Source organism: Labeo rohita, chromosome 13, assembly GCF_022985175.1.
Source record: "Labeo rohita strain BAU-BD-2019 chromosome 13, IGBB_LRoh.1.0, whole genome shotgun sequence".
NCBI lineage: Eukaryota > Metazoa > Chordata > Actinopteri > Cypriniformes > Cyprinidae > Labeo > Labeo rohita.
This window is the reverse complement of record NC_066881.1, coordinates 25,721,480-25,736,220: the sequence shown is the minus strand read 5'-3', so window position 1 is coordinate 25,736,220 and position 14,741 is coordinate 25,721,480. Positions and strand designations below refer to the sequence as shown.

The 14,741-nt window shown below is 36.4% G+C and overlaps 2 protein-coding genes across 3 annotated transcripts in view; both read right to left on the bottom strand.

Moving 5' to 3' along the window:
• Positions 1-1,209: 1,209 nt before the first annotated feature.
• Positions 1,210-9,363, bottom strand: cnih1 (cornichon family AMPA receptor auxiliary protein 1). The gene is made up of 5 exons (XM_051126743.1): positions 9,208-9,363; positions 7,102-7,170; positions 4,857-4,969; positions 4,539-4,682; positions 1,210-2,533 (listed from the first exon to the last, which is right to left on the bottom strand). The coding sequence occupies exons 1-5, from the start codon at positions 9,286-9,288 to the stop codon at positions 2,506-2,508; spliced, it is 435 nt and encodes a 144-aa protein (XP_050982700.1). The 5' UTR covers positions 9,289-9,363; the 3' UTR covers positions 1,210-2,505.
• Positions 9,364-11,251: 1,888 nt separating this feature from the next.
• gmfb (glia maturation factor, beta) overlaps positions 11,252-14,741 on the bottom strand; it is a 373,066-nt gene continuing 369,576 nt past the window's right edge. Inside the window, exons 2-7 of one of the 2 annotated variants that reach the window (XM_051126950.1) lie at positions 14,393-14,490; positions 14,245-14,294; positions 14,103-14,152; positions 13,020-13,102; positions 12,849-12,922; positions 11,252-12,763 (exon numbers count right to left, since the gene is read on the bottom strand). In XM_051126950.1, coding sequence (XP_050982907.1) covers positions 12,692-12,763; positions 12,849-12,922; positions 13,020-13,102; positions 14,103-14,152; positions 14,245-14,294; positions 14,393-14,490 — 427 coding nt within the window. In that variant the 3' untranslated portion in view covers positions 11,252-12,691. The remainder of the gene's footprint in view (positions 12,764-12,848; positions 12,923-13,019; positions 13,103-14,102; positions 14,153-14,244; positions 14,295-14,392; positions 14,491-14,741) is intronic. The other variant, XM_051126949.1, reaches the window with a different exon arrangement.

Below are 14,741 nucleotides of genomic sequence, written 5' to 3'. Positions count from 1 at the left end.
TTGTGTCTGGGAGGGAGACCATATGTTGCTTATGTGAGTGAGGTAATTTGGATAGTGGATTAAGTCATTATGCAGCTGTTGGCAATAATTCTTGGCAATTCTTTCCTATTAAAGTGGTCATTATTAAGTATTAGTGTCTAAATAATAATATCTCTGTTTTGCAATAATTTCCTATCAAGTTAACCATGGTAACAAGAACCAAACCTTGGTGCTACTGAATGATGGAAAAAAAAATATCCACCTTATTCTTCAATGCAGAAGTTTGCATATGGGCGAGACTTCCGGTTCATTAGCCACTATAGGCAAATAACCAGAATAACAACAATGTGCAGTAAAGGGTAAAACTGTTTGCACTACAAACCAGTTTTCATAATTAAGATAATACTTATGGTAAGACACCAATTTGCAATATCAAGCAGCAAAACAAGCTGTTTGTACAGCCAAAAATAGCTGGACACGGATGAGACTGAAAGCCAGAACCAAAAAATTTACAAATGGCCACAGCCACTCTTACAGAAAAAAAAAAAAAAAAAATTGGGTGGATATATTTCAAGTTTGCCACATGATACTTTATGATTAAGTATGATTAATATAGCTCAGAGCTGTTTTTTTTTTTTTTTTGTAGTATTAGATGTCACAACATTAGCAATATTATTATTCATAAAACAATCATATTAATAAAAAAAAGAATTACTTTTCCTTTTTTTCCAGTTAAAACCAAACCCATTTTCACCATTCATACTTTAACTAAATGTGACCCTGGACCACAAAACCAGTCACTGGGGTATATTTGTAGCATTAGCCAAAAATACGTTGTATGGGTCAAAATTATAGATTTTTCTTTTATGGCAAAAATCTTGAGGATATTAAGTAAAGATCATGTTCCATGAAAATATTTTGTAAAATTCCTGCTGTAAATATATTAAAACTTAATTTTTGATTAGTAATATTCATTATGAAGAACTTCATTTGGACAACTTTTAAGGCTATTTTCTCAGATAGATCTGAGCACCCTCAGATTGCAGATTTTCAATTAGTTATATCTCGGCCAAATATTGTCCTATCCTAACAAACCATACATCAATAGAAAGTTTATTTATTAAGCTTTCATATGATGTATAAATCTCATTTTGTGGTCCATGGTCACAAATGGAATAAAGTTAAGTTAACACAAAATGCCATCATAAAATAGGCCACAAGCATTTGTCATGATTTGTCTATGGGGGGCTTTATTTGGAATTTTAAAGCAATATTACAAGCCAAAAAGAAAGAGGGGAAAAAAAGTTACTACAGCTCTTGCAAGACTTTATAACATTCAAACACACATCAAACTGGATTCACACACACGGGGGAAAAAAGCAAAATAAAATCTAAAACAATCACAGGGAAAAATCAAATACGGAAATCAAAAATAACCTATTACCTATTACACTGAATATCACCTTGGTGGTCCAGCTTGGTGATTACAAACAACTGTCGCTGTGGTGGTGAATCCTTTCACACAGCTCTGCTCTCAATCAAAATGCAAACTCTACAGCATAATCTCAGGACTGAATCCTCAGTCTGTGATTACTGACAGACTATTTAAAAAAAAAAAAAAAAAAAAAAAAAAGGCATCTTGGCACACTGAGTACATGCCAGCAACAAACCAAAATAGTGTCCACACTCATCTCACAAAAACGGAAGGAAGTAAAACAAAATTGGAAAACAATTACACTTAGAAATACAAAATGCACACAAAAAAAATTTAAAAGCAAAAAAAAAAGTACATGTGGAGTATTTCCAGGGTGTATGAGCGAAATAAAGCCTTCAACACACTGAAAGCATCAGTCCTCATTTGCTACCAAGACAGTAAACTGTGGTTTCAACACACTTGAAATGGAGCATTCATCTGATAAGAGCCATCAACATGAAGCAGACCACCAGCATGAGCTCAAAAACATGGACCTGAAAGATCATGAACCACCAAAGCAGCTCATGACTCTGAAGGACAAATTAAAGAACTGACTGAGCTACAAGGCAGTAATATAGTTAAGATAAAATAAGTCTGTAAAAATGCTACAATCAAGATCTATATTTTGTCCCACAGTTTGAAAAACTAAGAGTAAAATCTTTGCACATATCCCTCAGTGGTATAGTGTTGAAGTCCTTGTGCCTCTGCTTTGGATGCAATCTGGTCTATGTAAACTGTTTCATCTCATCTACTGATGCTTTCAGTGTGTGAAGTGCTTTGGCATTGGTGTGGCGTTCATATGTATGTGTGTGTGTGTAAGTCTAAACAGGTTGTACTGAAGAATCATTTATTTTTGCATGTGTGGTTCTGGAGTTGTGCAGGCTGCTTTTGTCCTGGTTCGTTCTTGGCCAATGAGGAGTAAATAAAGTCAATGTCCTTTTGAAACAGCCAGGCAGAACTGAGAGAGATGGCCGAGTCCAAATTCAGCTCCATCTGGGTTTTAAAATCAGCATCTCAAACGCTTCCATATACGCTTTCCAGCTGTATCCGGTTTAGGAGCTCACCAAAACATAGATCATTCTGTAATATAAACACCAGAGACAAACATAAGCTATAGGGTTTCAGATGAAACAACACTATAGATGGATAGATGGATACATAGATGCATAGACTTCTATGATGACAAAGCTATATTTTCTATGGAAACCCGTTTCCAGTGCTGAATAATAATGATAAATAAAAAAAAGCTTGGGGTCATTCCATGCAAAGGTCAAACTTACAATAAAAAAAATAAAGATTTACCAAAGGTTTTTACTAAACTGACAGCACAGATGTCAACATTTGGTGGTTCAAATATTCATGTGAGGTCTCCCTTCAAGCTTTTAAAGCATTATTTTATTTTTAGTGCATGATTTTCCATAGTCTGGTAAGTGCCTTTTTTAGGTCTGTCACATCTATAACAGTACATATTTCCTCATAAATAGACACATCAAAATTTAAATTAAGTAACAATTATATGTTCTGTGAAAAGCCATTGCTTCTCTATTTGTTGGGTATTATTGCGTCTGGTTTGTGCATTTTATTTCGCAGAAATCCTACAAAGTCTCTCAAAAACTGTCATTTTTGGCACATCCATAATGCATGATTATTTCCCTTTTTTACCATAGAAAACTTGTCCACAGACTGATATTTTTCTGATGTTTAGACTATCAACAAGTGTTTATTAAAATATAAACTGATGGTTTGGTATATTGGTAACGCATACATTCTCTAACACCGTGTCTACACCAAACGCAAGCCGCGCAGCACGACGCTACAAAACACAGTAGAACCCATTTATAACCATTGGTTCCATCTACACGGGATGCGGCACAGCACGACAAATCCTCGACAGTAAACTGCAACTGCATTCTATTTATGACGTGCTCACACAAAGGTTAAATGATTTGCAACGGTTATGTCCAGTGTAGACAGACTTTAGCTGTTGCAGCGCAGCGCGACTTTTGGGATATATATACTTGCAATTAGGAGAAAGTCATATTTGCGAGTTCATATCCTGCAGTTCTGACCTTTTTCTCACAATTGCGAGTTTATATTGTGCAATTCTGACTTCTCACAATTGCAAGTTTACATCTCACAGTTCTTAACTTTTTTTTCTCAGAACTGTGGGATATCAACTCGCAATTGTGAGAAATAAAGTCAGTTGCAGGATATGAACTGGCAATTCTGACTTTCTCGCAATTGCGAGTTTATATCTTGCAATTCTGACTTTATTTCTTACAAGTAAGTTTATATCTCGCAATTGACTTTGTTCTCAGAATTGTGGGATATAAACTTGCAACAAAGAGAAATAAAGTCAAAATTGCAAGATATAAATGCAAGATAAAAAGTTTATATCTTGCAGTTCTGACTTTCTCAAAATTGTGGGATATAAAAACTCAATTGCAAGAAAATCAGAATTGCAAGATATTAACTGGCAATTCTGACTATCTTGCAATTCTGCAATTATTTGTTGAAAATGAGTTTGTACCCCACAATTCTGACTTTTTTTCCTCCACAATTGCGAGTTATAAAGTCCAGTTCTGATGAGAAAAAAGAGACTGATTTGTTCTCAGAATCACAAGTTTACGTCACACAATTCTGAGAAAAAAAAGTCAGAACTGCGATATGTAAACTCACAGTTGCTATAAAGCCATAGTTGTGAAGTTGCAATTACCTTTATTTTTTATACAGTGGCAGATATGGGCTTCCATAATTTTCATAATTACTTCACCCTTCAGTGCCACATGATCCTTTAGAAATCATTCTAATATGCTGATTTAATTCTCAAGAAACACTTCTACTTATTATCAATGATAAAAACTTGCTGCTTAAAATTTTTGAAGAACTGCATTCAAAAGATTTAAAATGTTACAAAAGATTGTTTCAATGTCTTTACTGCCACTTTTGATCAATTTATTGTATCATGCTGAATAAAAGTTATTTTTTTAAGGGAAAAACAAACTTATTGACCTCAAACTTTTGAATCGAAGTGTATATAAAATTAATCATAATTGTTTATTATTTAATTTTAAAGTCTACATACCCATAAAGATAGTAGAAGAATGAGAGAAGGTAGAATGCAAGTTTGCACCAGCCCTCCTTCTGACAGTATGCCAGAATATCTGCGTTCATTATTGTAGTGGGGTCATACAATCCAGGTCCACTCATCACAGGGCGGCTCATATACCTGCACACAAACACACACTTAAACGTTGCACTTTGAGCAAGACGCAGTGTTGACTAATTACTTATTAACTTTAGAGAAACTAGCTTGACACATTTGCTGTGGTGTTTGATATATAGCAACATATATGAAATGTGTGGTCTCTCTGATTCATTTAGGGCTGAAGGCCCCACCCACCTCCAGACGTGATAGGCCAGCAGGGGCATGTTGAGTCCAAGAGTCAGCCATTCTGCGGCACACAGGAACATTACACAGAAGAACACATGGATGAGGTACTCCGGCAAGACGAGCTGAGGAAGCCAAATAACATATGGTCAGAAGACAACACATATTCACAGATCAATCTCAGAGACTAGAGTTCTATTGCGCCTGAAGCCTGGGCCCCAAGTCTAGCCAATCAGGTGTAAGAATCATTCGTATTACCCCCATCCCATGAGGTCTAGTACTTACTAATCTGCTCAAGTACATCTAAGTCTCTCTAAACCTCAAAAGAGCAAGATCTGCTCAGAATAATTGTCATAAATGATTATTTAAAGGAATAATTCACCCAAAAATGAAAATATGCTCACGCTTGGGCCACACATGTACATGAATTTGTTTGTTCACCAGAACAAATTCTGAGAAATGTAATATTGCATCACTTGCTCACCAGTGGATCCTCTGCAGTAAATGGGTGCCATCAGAATTAGTGTCCAAACAGCTGATAAAAACATTACTATAATCCACAAGTAACAGATTTATTACAAACACACAGCTTTTTGACATTAATTGTCGGACTGAGGAGTCGTGTGAATTACTAGTGGATTGTTGTTTTTAATCGGCAGTTTGAACTCTCATTTTGACGGCACCCATTCACTGCAGAGGACCCATTGGTGAGCAAGTAATGTAATGCCAAATCTGCTCATCTAAATAGTATGTGAAGAATTCAAAAATTTAGAATCTTTTGATCCATTTAAGAACTTATCACATCAAGTTCAAAATTCAACCCATCCAGAGGATTTCCCTCCTGCCAATCATCTCTGCTCAATAACCTCTGTAACAGGGCATCTATCATATCCTAAAGCTGCTGAGGTTTGTAAAGAGCATACTGTACCCCATCTGCTTTAGATGTAGTTAAATATCGAGTTTCATTTTATTAGGCAAATAGAACATCTGGCCATTAGTAAATTACTGCAAAAAACAGATGCGTCGACATTATCTACACCCCAATCCCTCGGCCCACAAACAAAGATATGGGAACAGAGGCAGGATCGTGTTTTGTCACAGGGATACAATGCCAGGCAGAGTGAGAACAGCAGCCATGCTAAGGGAGGGAGCAGCTACTAGGACCCCAGGCTGCTCCTGCCATGCCTGATCATAACCGGTAAATGTAGAGACGACACATGAAGCCCATGCAAAAAGAGAGAAAGTGTGTGTATTCTGCTTTTGCCCAACACAAACACATTGTAAAGAAATAATTTCAAACCGTCAATGGCGATTATGAAGAACATAAATATGTAAAATGGCCTCAGAACTCATTATGCATTTACTTCTGAGAATGATCGGACACTTGCAACCAGAAATACCCCTTTCTAATGGATACTACTGCTTAAATCTAAATTAATGTGCACCAAAGATACTACACCCGCTCATCATTAATCTCATCCATCACACAAGTGCACTTCTTCTGCATGATCTTAATGGTGCGATTGTTTTACAGCGGAGCCAATTTTAGAAATACACTTTCTAAGCGAGACGTAAATGGAGTTAGTCGCTCTGGGTAAAGAGCAAACGGAGGGAGGGACAGAACGGCACATGCATGTTCTGAGCATTTGCAAGTCTTTTCAGTTAACACTTTTCCCTGTAAACCACCGTCTTTCCTACACTCAAATCAACACCTGTGCAGATGACATCTGTGCCGGTGCCCAAACCCACAGTAACAGACTAAAACGTGAGCAACCCTAAAGGAGCAATCTGGGTTTTGTTCATACGGCAGATGTGATGGCGTTTGCACCAAAGACAACCTCTGATATCAAGCTGTCTAGTTGGCATAATCCAGGTCCTGTCTCTCTGCTTGGCTACATTTATGAGGTGTTAGTTAACTGAAAAGACATTTGTAAACACTCCGCTCGTGCACACAGAGAGACTGTTACTGATCTTAAGCTGAATTCTTGTACCAACCTTCAGAGCAAGCCTGACCCTTTTAATTTTTTTCACCCTGTCAACTGTCTTTGAGCCAATCGGAGAAAAAGGGTAAAAAGCAAATATTAAGAAAATAAGACACAAAATGCAAATCAGAAAAATCGAACCAAAGTAGTGTTAGTGTTGGAAAGCAACATTCACTGCAGATGATTTCATCGATTAGCAGAACAGTGTTGAGATAGAAGAGAAGAAACAGGAATGCATGCATCACACGCCATCTCTCCAAAAACCTCTCACTTACCGGGTTTAACGTGTTACATTGGTCTATAGGATTCTTATAGTCAGTCTTCAGCTCATCAAACGCAATTATCTGAAAAACAGGCAGGACAAAAGCATGATCAATGGAATCACTTCCTACATTATTATATGTCAGGAACACGTTATTCTTTAAGAATCATCATTTTTTTAAACATCAGAATTACACTAATAGTCAAAAGTTTTAAAACAGTAAGGCTCACTAAGCTTGCATTTATTTGATCCAAAGTACAGCAAAAACTGTGAAATATTTATACTGTTTAAAACAACTGTTTTCTATTTGAATATATTTTAAAATGTAATTTATTCCTGTGATTTCAAAGCTGAATTTTTAGCATCATTACTCCAGTCACATGATCCTTCAGAAATCATTCTAATATTCTCATTTGCTGCTCAAAAAACATTGTTGAAACAGCTGAGTTGAATTTTTTCAGGGTTTTTTGATTAATAGAAAGATCAGAAGAACAGCATTTATCTGAAATAGAAATCTTTATTTAGACATTATAAATGTCTTTATCATCACTTTTAATCAATTTAAAGCATACTTACTAAATAAAAGTATTAATTTCTATAATTTCAAATTAAAAAAATTATACTGACTCCAAGCTTTTCAATGGTATAGTGTATATTGTTATGAAAACTTCAGATAAATGCTGATCTTTGGATCTTTCTATTTCTATCAAAGAATCCTGAAAACAAAGTACTCAACCGTTTTAAATATTGATAATGATGATGATAATAGTAATAAGTTTCTTAAACAGAAAATCAGCATATTAGAATGATTCCCAAAGGATCATGTGACACTGAAGACTGGAGTAATGATGCAGAAAATTTAGTTTTGATCACAGGAATAAATTACATTTTAAAATATATTAAAACAGAAAGCAGTTCTTTTAAATAGTAAAAACTCCTCACAACATTACTGTTCTTGCTGTATTTTGGATCAAATAAATGCAGGCTTGGTGAGCAGAAGAGGCTTATTTAAAAAAAAATTAAAATCTTTTGACTGGTAGGGTATTTCTGTGCTGAAATGAATATAAAATGAATATTCATTTATGAACACATTATAAAATTCTGACAAAGGTGAAGTGCAAACTTAAAAGCTTGAAAAGCTTAATATTTTATGAGATTTGTGATCCAGGAGACGTGATATAAATTTAAACTGCTTTAATAGAGAAACGAGAGATCTTTATGCATTTCTCTTTCTTTGTCTTTTCGATCCATCCCAAATTTAGAGCATATGCAGTGTATTATCCATTATGCCTGAATCATTCAGATTATAATTATTTACTAATGATTAGTCATATTATAGTCATAAATTAATTCATAAATTCTAAAATCTAATTTCTTACCACAGATTTTCCTTAATTGTGGGAAAAATAAGGGTGGAAATCAACATTCCTGTCACTGTTGTGACATTTGTCTGCATTTGAATGCATCTGGCATTTTAGGCAGAAATGTGATGCTGATTATGAAAGTGTTATCTCAAAAACAGGTTAATGGCATCAGGCAGCAATGAATCAGCCTAAGAGATCTGAACAGTGCTGCTGTTTTGTTCGCAAATAACTCAAAATGTGACTCCAATTTTACCAAAAAACAACTGTTCTGTCTAAATCTAGCCAACATGTAAATACCCAAATAATGCAGACAGACCCAGTGACTCCAGACTGAGAGGTTCATGTATGTAAGTCTTAACTGTATCAGGTTGTTGTTATTTATTAGCGTTTATGTTATTGTGTAGCAGTTCTGATTTATCACTGATCTGTAAACACATGAACGAGAGATAAACGGGAGCGCGCCCTATCCGCCCGTGGTCACCACTAACAGATATGACAAATTGATAAACATAGCGTGAATTAAGTGTGGCTAACGGTGTCGATAACACGGTTAAATACACGGAGGGAGCCGTTAAATTGTTTAACGGAAGAATAGCGGATGATGATGATAATAATGGGTGTCACCAGCTTGTGTCGTGCCATTCATTCGCGTTTGTCTCGCACTCTGCTGTGTGTCTATCTATTGTCGCCGTCCGCCGAATATCTCTGTGCTCAAAGTCTCCCCAGTTCGGTTGAAGTTGAATCAAAATACTTACATGCCAAATAGCGAAGAAAATAAGCGCCGCTGTCAGCAGTAGCGCCAGCATATAACAAAAGGCCGCGAATGTGAACGCCATTTTTCGCTCATGTGGAATTATCCAGACCGACGACTGCTGTGACGTTGAGACAGCTGTAAGTCACGTGACTGGAGAGGTCACGTGGATACTCGAAAAAACGCGAGATCAGGGGAAACCCCTAGGATTAAAATTATATAGTATAATAGTATAAAATAATTATATTCCAAACCCATGTGGAACTCAAAAGGACAGTTTTGAAAGATTTACATGCATCTCTATTCCTAAACTAAAAGTACCGGTAAAATAGTTTATTAAAAAAATAGGGTATTATTATTTTACCAAGTCTAATGAAGCCATGTGATAGCCTTTGTGTAAGCAACAGACCAATATTTGGGCCGATGCAGAAGTGATTTAAGTTTAATCTGTTTGAATATGGAAACACAATTGCTAAGCCTGAGATCTTCTTGTATCTCCCTTTGTTTTGCCTGTAAACACGTTAAATCCTTTTGACTAAGTTTATAAACTAAGCAATGTATTATCCATGCCTCAGTCAAATCCAGTCATGACTGTTTAGTGAAATCATAAAATTATATAAAAAAAGTAATAATAATGTATTACCAAAAGTAGGCTAATATTATTCTTATTATATGAAATTCACACATTTATCTAATTTTAAGAACATAAAGCAAAAAGTGATCCTGCTGAATGCAACTGATGTGACTGACATCACACAAATCTCTTAATGGGATAGTTTATTCAAAAATGAAAATTACTCCATGATTTACTCACCCTCAAGCCATCCTAGGTGTATATGACTTTTGTTTACAGCAAAGGTAAGCCAGTATCCTCTTGGCTTACATCGAAATCCTTCAAAAAATCTTTACAAATCTTAGTTTTGTACCAATTTTTGACCATGTTTTGCTCTTTCCTCTGCGCTTCTGCATTCTTCATGTCTTACAGGAGCTAGAGAGTGCGGTTTATAAAGTCTAAAATATGGATATTTGTTTTATACAAATGCATTGATTTACTTCTGAAGGCCTTTATTAACCCCTTGAGCCGTGCGGAGTACTTTTTATGATGGATGGATGCACTTTATTGGACTTTAAAATCTCAACAGCCATTCACTGCCATTATAAAGCTTGGAAGAGCCAGGACATTTTTTTTTAACTCCAATTGTATTTGTCTGAAAGAAGAAAGTCATATACACCTAAAATGGCTTGAGGGCGAGTAAATCATGGGGTAACTTTCATTTTTGGGTGAACTATCCCTTTAAAACAGGGGTGCCCAACCCTGTTGCCGGAGTCTACCAGACTGCAGAGTTTAGTTCCGACCCTGATCAAACACACCTGTCTGTAATTATCAAGCGCTCCTTCAGATCCTAATTAGTTGGTTCAGGTGTGTCTGATCAGGGTTGGAGCTGAACTCTGCAGGAAGGTAGATCTCCAGGAACAGGGTTGAGCACCCCTGCTTTAAAACCTTCATCTTTTCATAGTAAGTTGCAGATGTATGGCATACTGCATGTTGTTTTGAATGTTAATCATGTTACTATAGTGGTTAGTAAAATAAAATATTCACTGAGTTATATTCAGACATAGGATGGAAATGTAAAGGAAGCTAACTACAAACAAACACGCAAACTTCTGATGGGATTTTTCACTTCCTGGGGCAAAATGAAATGACTATGTGTGGTCATCAGGTGATGCATGTTTGTTAAGGACTAGATAAATAAAGCCCATTCAGATGAAATCCACATGAAAATGACTGTGGGTAGAACTTGCGTTGTGCCATTGACCCAGTATTGGTTTGCTAATGCAAACCCTGCATTTGTAGAATATTAAATAGACTTGCCACAAGGTAATTAGCATGGCTAAATCACGTCGTCTCTTTGTAATGGAATCACATTTGCTCTTTTAGCAAGTTAATGTTCAGTATAATTATATTTTGTATCAGAAAATGAAAATACATATGATGCACACTACAATTAATTTCAATGAATTTCAATCAAAAACAGTTAATCACAGTCAAAATTTTAAAGGAAAAAACCTTCTATTTAATTATTCAAAACAGCAGACAAATGTAATTGAGACACATATTGAAAGGTTAACCATTTTTCTGCTTTCAAGAGAGAACTTGAGTTATAAATGATCAGGAAAAGCATCTTCAGTCATTAAAAATTAAATGTTAAACACATACACAGTTCACTACTGTATGGGACATATCATGTGATGTCCACATCATACAAACCACCAAAGTGAGCAATCAGTGTTTAATAGGAAACGGCACTAATCACAGGTGTTACGGGTTCTACAGATGTACAGAAATGAGCCTGACCCACATTAGAGCTCACAAATTCTGAAAGACGTGAGATCTGCAGAGGTATTACTTATCAAAACCATAATATCATCACTTCCTTAAACTATTCATATTACTCTGTTAAGCTTTAAACATTTCCAGTGTTTACATTTTGCCAATAGAAAGATTGTTTTTACATAAATATGGAAATAGTGATGCTTTGCATAAACTTAAGAATAGTGACACCAGGAAAATTAGTCATTTTGAATAATTAACAGAGGAATTCATTACGAGATGATTGCCTGTGGCACAATAACACCATAGCACATCTCTGCCGCTGTACATCTAAACCTACGCATTTCCATAAAGTAGGACAGATCTGTGATTAAGGACAGCTGGGTGACGAATACTATGTCCCCTCTCCCAAAAACACTAAATCAAGAAAAATTAGACCCAGAACTTTCACCCAATTGTCCTCACAGATTCTTTAGTGGAAATTTGTTTATCAGGCTGTGAGCACAGATTTAAAAAGGCAAAAAAGAATGAATTTATGACACTCAAGACAACAGGCCAGAAACAGTAAGCAAACGCTTTGAAAAAAGATTTCTGACCTCACCTACCATTGCAGTTCAACAGATAACAAAACAAAATAATTCATGTGTGGTCAAATTACAGGTAGAAAATGCATTATGAAGGAAGAAAATGTTTGGCCCTTATTAGGGCTTTACGTGAAGACTTATGTGATTTTACACCAAAACTGGCAAAACATGCCATATAATAGAGTTTTAACATGTTGCTATGTCATCTATCATGAAGGATAGCTGACATTATATTGCAACATGTCACCCAACTATCATTGCAGTAAGATTGGACCAACTTTGCAGGCCAGTACATGCAGTACATTACTACTCAGGGACGAGAGCGGAATGATTCTAAAAATCCAAGGAATAGTTCAAGGTATTTGTGGAATTTACTTTCACATTATCTTTTCTTTGCACCTCAAATTGCTGTCATCTTAAACTGGTACAGGCGGGTTTAGAGTTTGGGCAGAAGCATTCAAACATACACAAACAGACAGTATCAGATGGACTATGGTATTCTCTCCGTTTGGAGGTGATGGTCCCATCTCGGTCACTCTTTAAACACGAGTGTTAGCTTGTTCGGTCCGTTCTTAGCGGAAGAAGCCCAGTTTCTCCCGGAGCCACTCCTCTGTCAGGTCTTCAGTGTTCCTGATCTCAAACACCTGAGAAAAAGCAGATTCAGACACACTAAAATTGCTTTAAATGCTTCACTTGTGTGTAAGGTTAGCTGTGTTAGTTCAAACTCACCTTGGTCAGTTCAACCGTCTGTACCAGTTTGTTTTTGCTCCCAGCATACATCATCTGCTGCTCAGGTTTGCATCCTAGGAAATTAGGTTTCATTTTAGAGACTTGGAGAAATAGCACTGCCTCATATTACTGGGCTTGTGCATGAGTATTGAATATATGTATTTTCTTTACCAACGGGACTGGAGAAGATAAAACAAAGAGGGTAGGACACTCTTCCATCATCATGTTGGTACTTATAGCTGTAGACTACAAATGTGTCACAAGTTAAGGAATCCAATGATTGTTCAATGTTGAATAGACATATTTTATGAGTTTAAAGCAGACTTTTTCTGTGTTTAAGTGCTATAATCAGGTACATCTAACAACCCAGAAAACGTGAAGAACAACAACCCAGTAACTTTGTTTGGGTAAGCCTTTCTCTGCAAGCATGTGAAAAAACGATCTGCTCAGATTTCGTTCCCCCATGATGTAGGAAGGGGATCTTATTAAAATATTACCGCACCATCATTTTGTTTTTGCAAGTGACAATGGTGTACCAGTTCTAACGCCATGGCAAAAGGTTAAGAAAAGCATGTTAACTGTTCTGTCACTGGCTGCACAGATGAGCACAGAACACTATTTAGAGCCCTAGCCTCAGAAGAGACAAGAGAGCAGTGGATTTATTGATTTATTTACTGTATATTACACTGCTGCCACACAGATCTAATATAAACATGCGATTTCTTTCCCAGCTGTTTACCTTCACAGACTGTGTGTTTTTGACATAAACTTGTGTGTATTTCATAGTTTAAGTGCAATAAGACATGAAAGAGAACTTAGTTTAGTACTCGCATGCTGTGTGATAGCCATGTGCACTCAAAAAAACGTATATCAGAAGTTTAAACTGATATGGCTTTAAAACACATGATTTCAGTGCAATAGACATGATAATCAAAACCAAACAGATGTTTTAGCAGAATATCTGAGGTACGAGCTGTAAAGGCACAGCTCTATTCTGGAAAAGGGGGCGGGCAGCAGCAGCTCATTTGCATTTAAAGAGAAATGCACGAAAACAGTGTGTGTCTGCTTCCACTCAAAATAGGCATTTTCAAAATGGTATAATAAATGATCTGTGGGATGTTTTATGCTGAAACTGAACAGACACATTCTGGGGACACCTGAGACTTATATTACATCTTGTAAAAAGGGACATAATAGGTCTCCTTTAAATCATGGTGCAGCAAAGAGAGTGAGTTTTGTTTTAGTGAAGGATATCTGGGCTGTCTCTCTGGTAGCTCATTCTTCAGGTCTTCAGGAGAAATATCCTAGAAGAAGGAGAAATCAAACCCTGGTTTACACCACTGAGCTCCTCAGTTTTTAGTCCCAATAGAATGCTAGAATGTGTATGTGAATTTACCTCATGCTCCTCCTCCAGAATCACCAGCTGTTTGTCTTTATCAATCTTCACTGTATCCAGAGGACAAAAACAACAATGTCAGCATTCAGTCCTCATGCTATATGAGTTTATATGGAGTGTGTAAGACTTTATTTTCAGTTTGACTCACTGATGATGGCGGCATTATTAGTCTCCTTCCTGAAGCGGAAATCCCGCAACTTTTTCACCAGGTCTTCGTCCACCTCACACACAACTAAAGACTCACTCTGCACACAAACATTATAGTTATTACTATACTTACTTTTCCACATGTCAGTCCGCTTAGTTAACTCCATCCAAATTTTTGAATAGTAGTATTGTATACATAATTTGGTTATGAGTCATACAGGTTAGGGATGCACTCAGGATTTAGAGTTTATCAAAGTATTTGTTCTTAACTGGGAACCAGGGTTTGTAAAGTTTCAGGGGGCCCAATAAGTCTTTCAACAGAGTGATTTCATGACGTGTCAATCATCAAC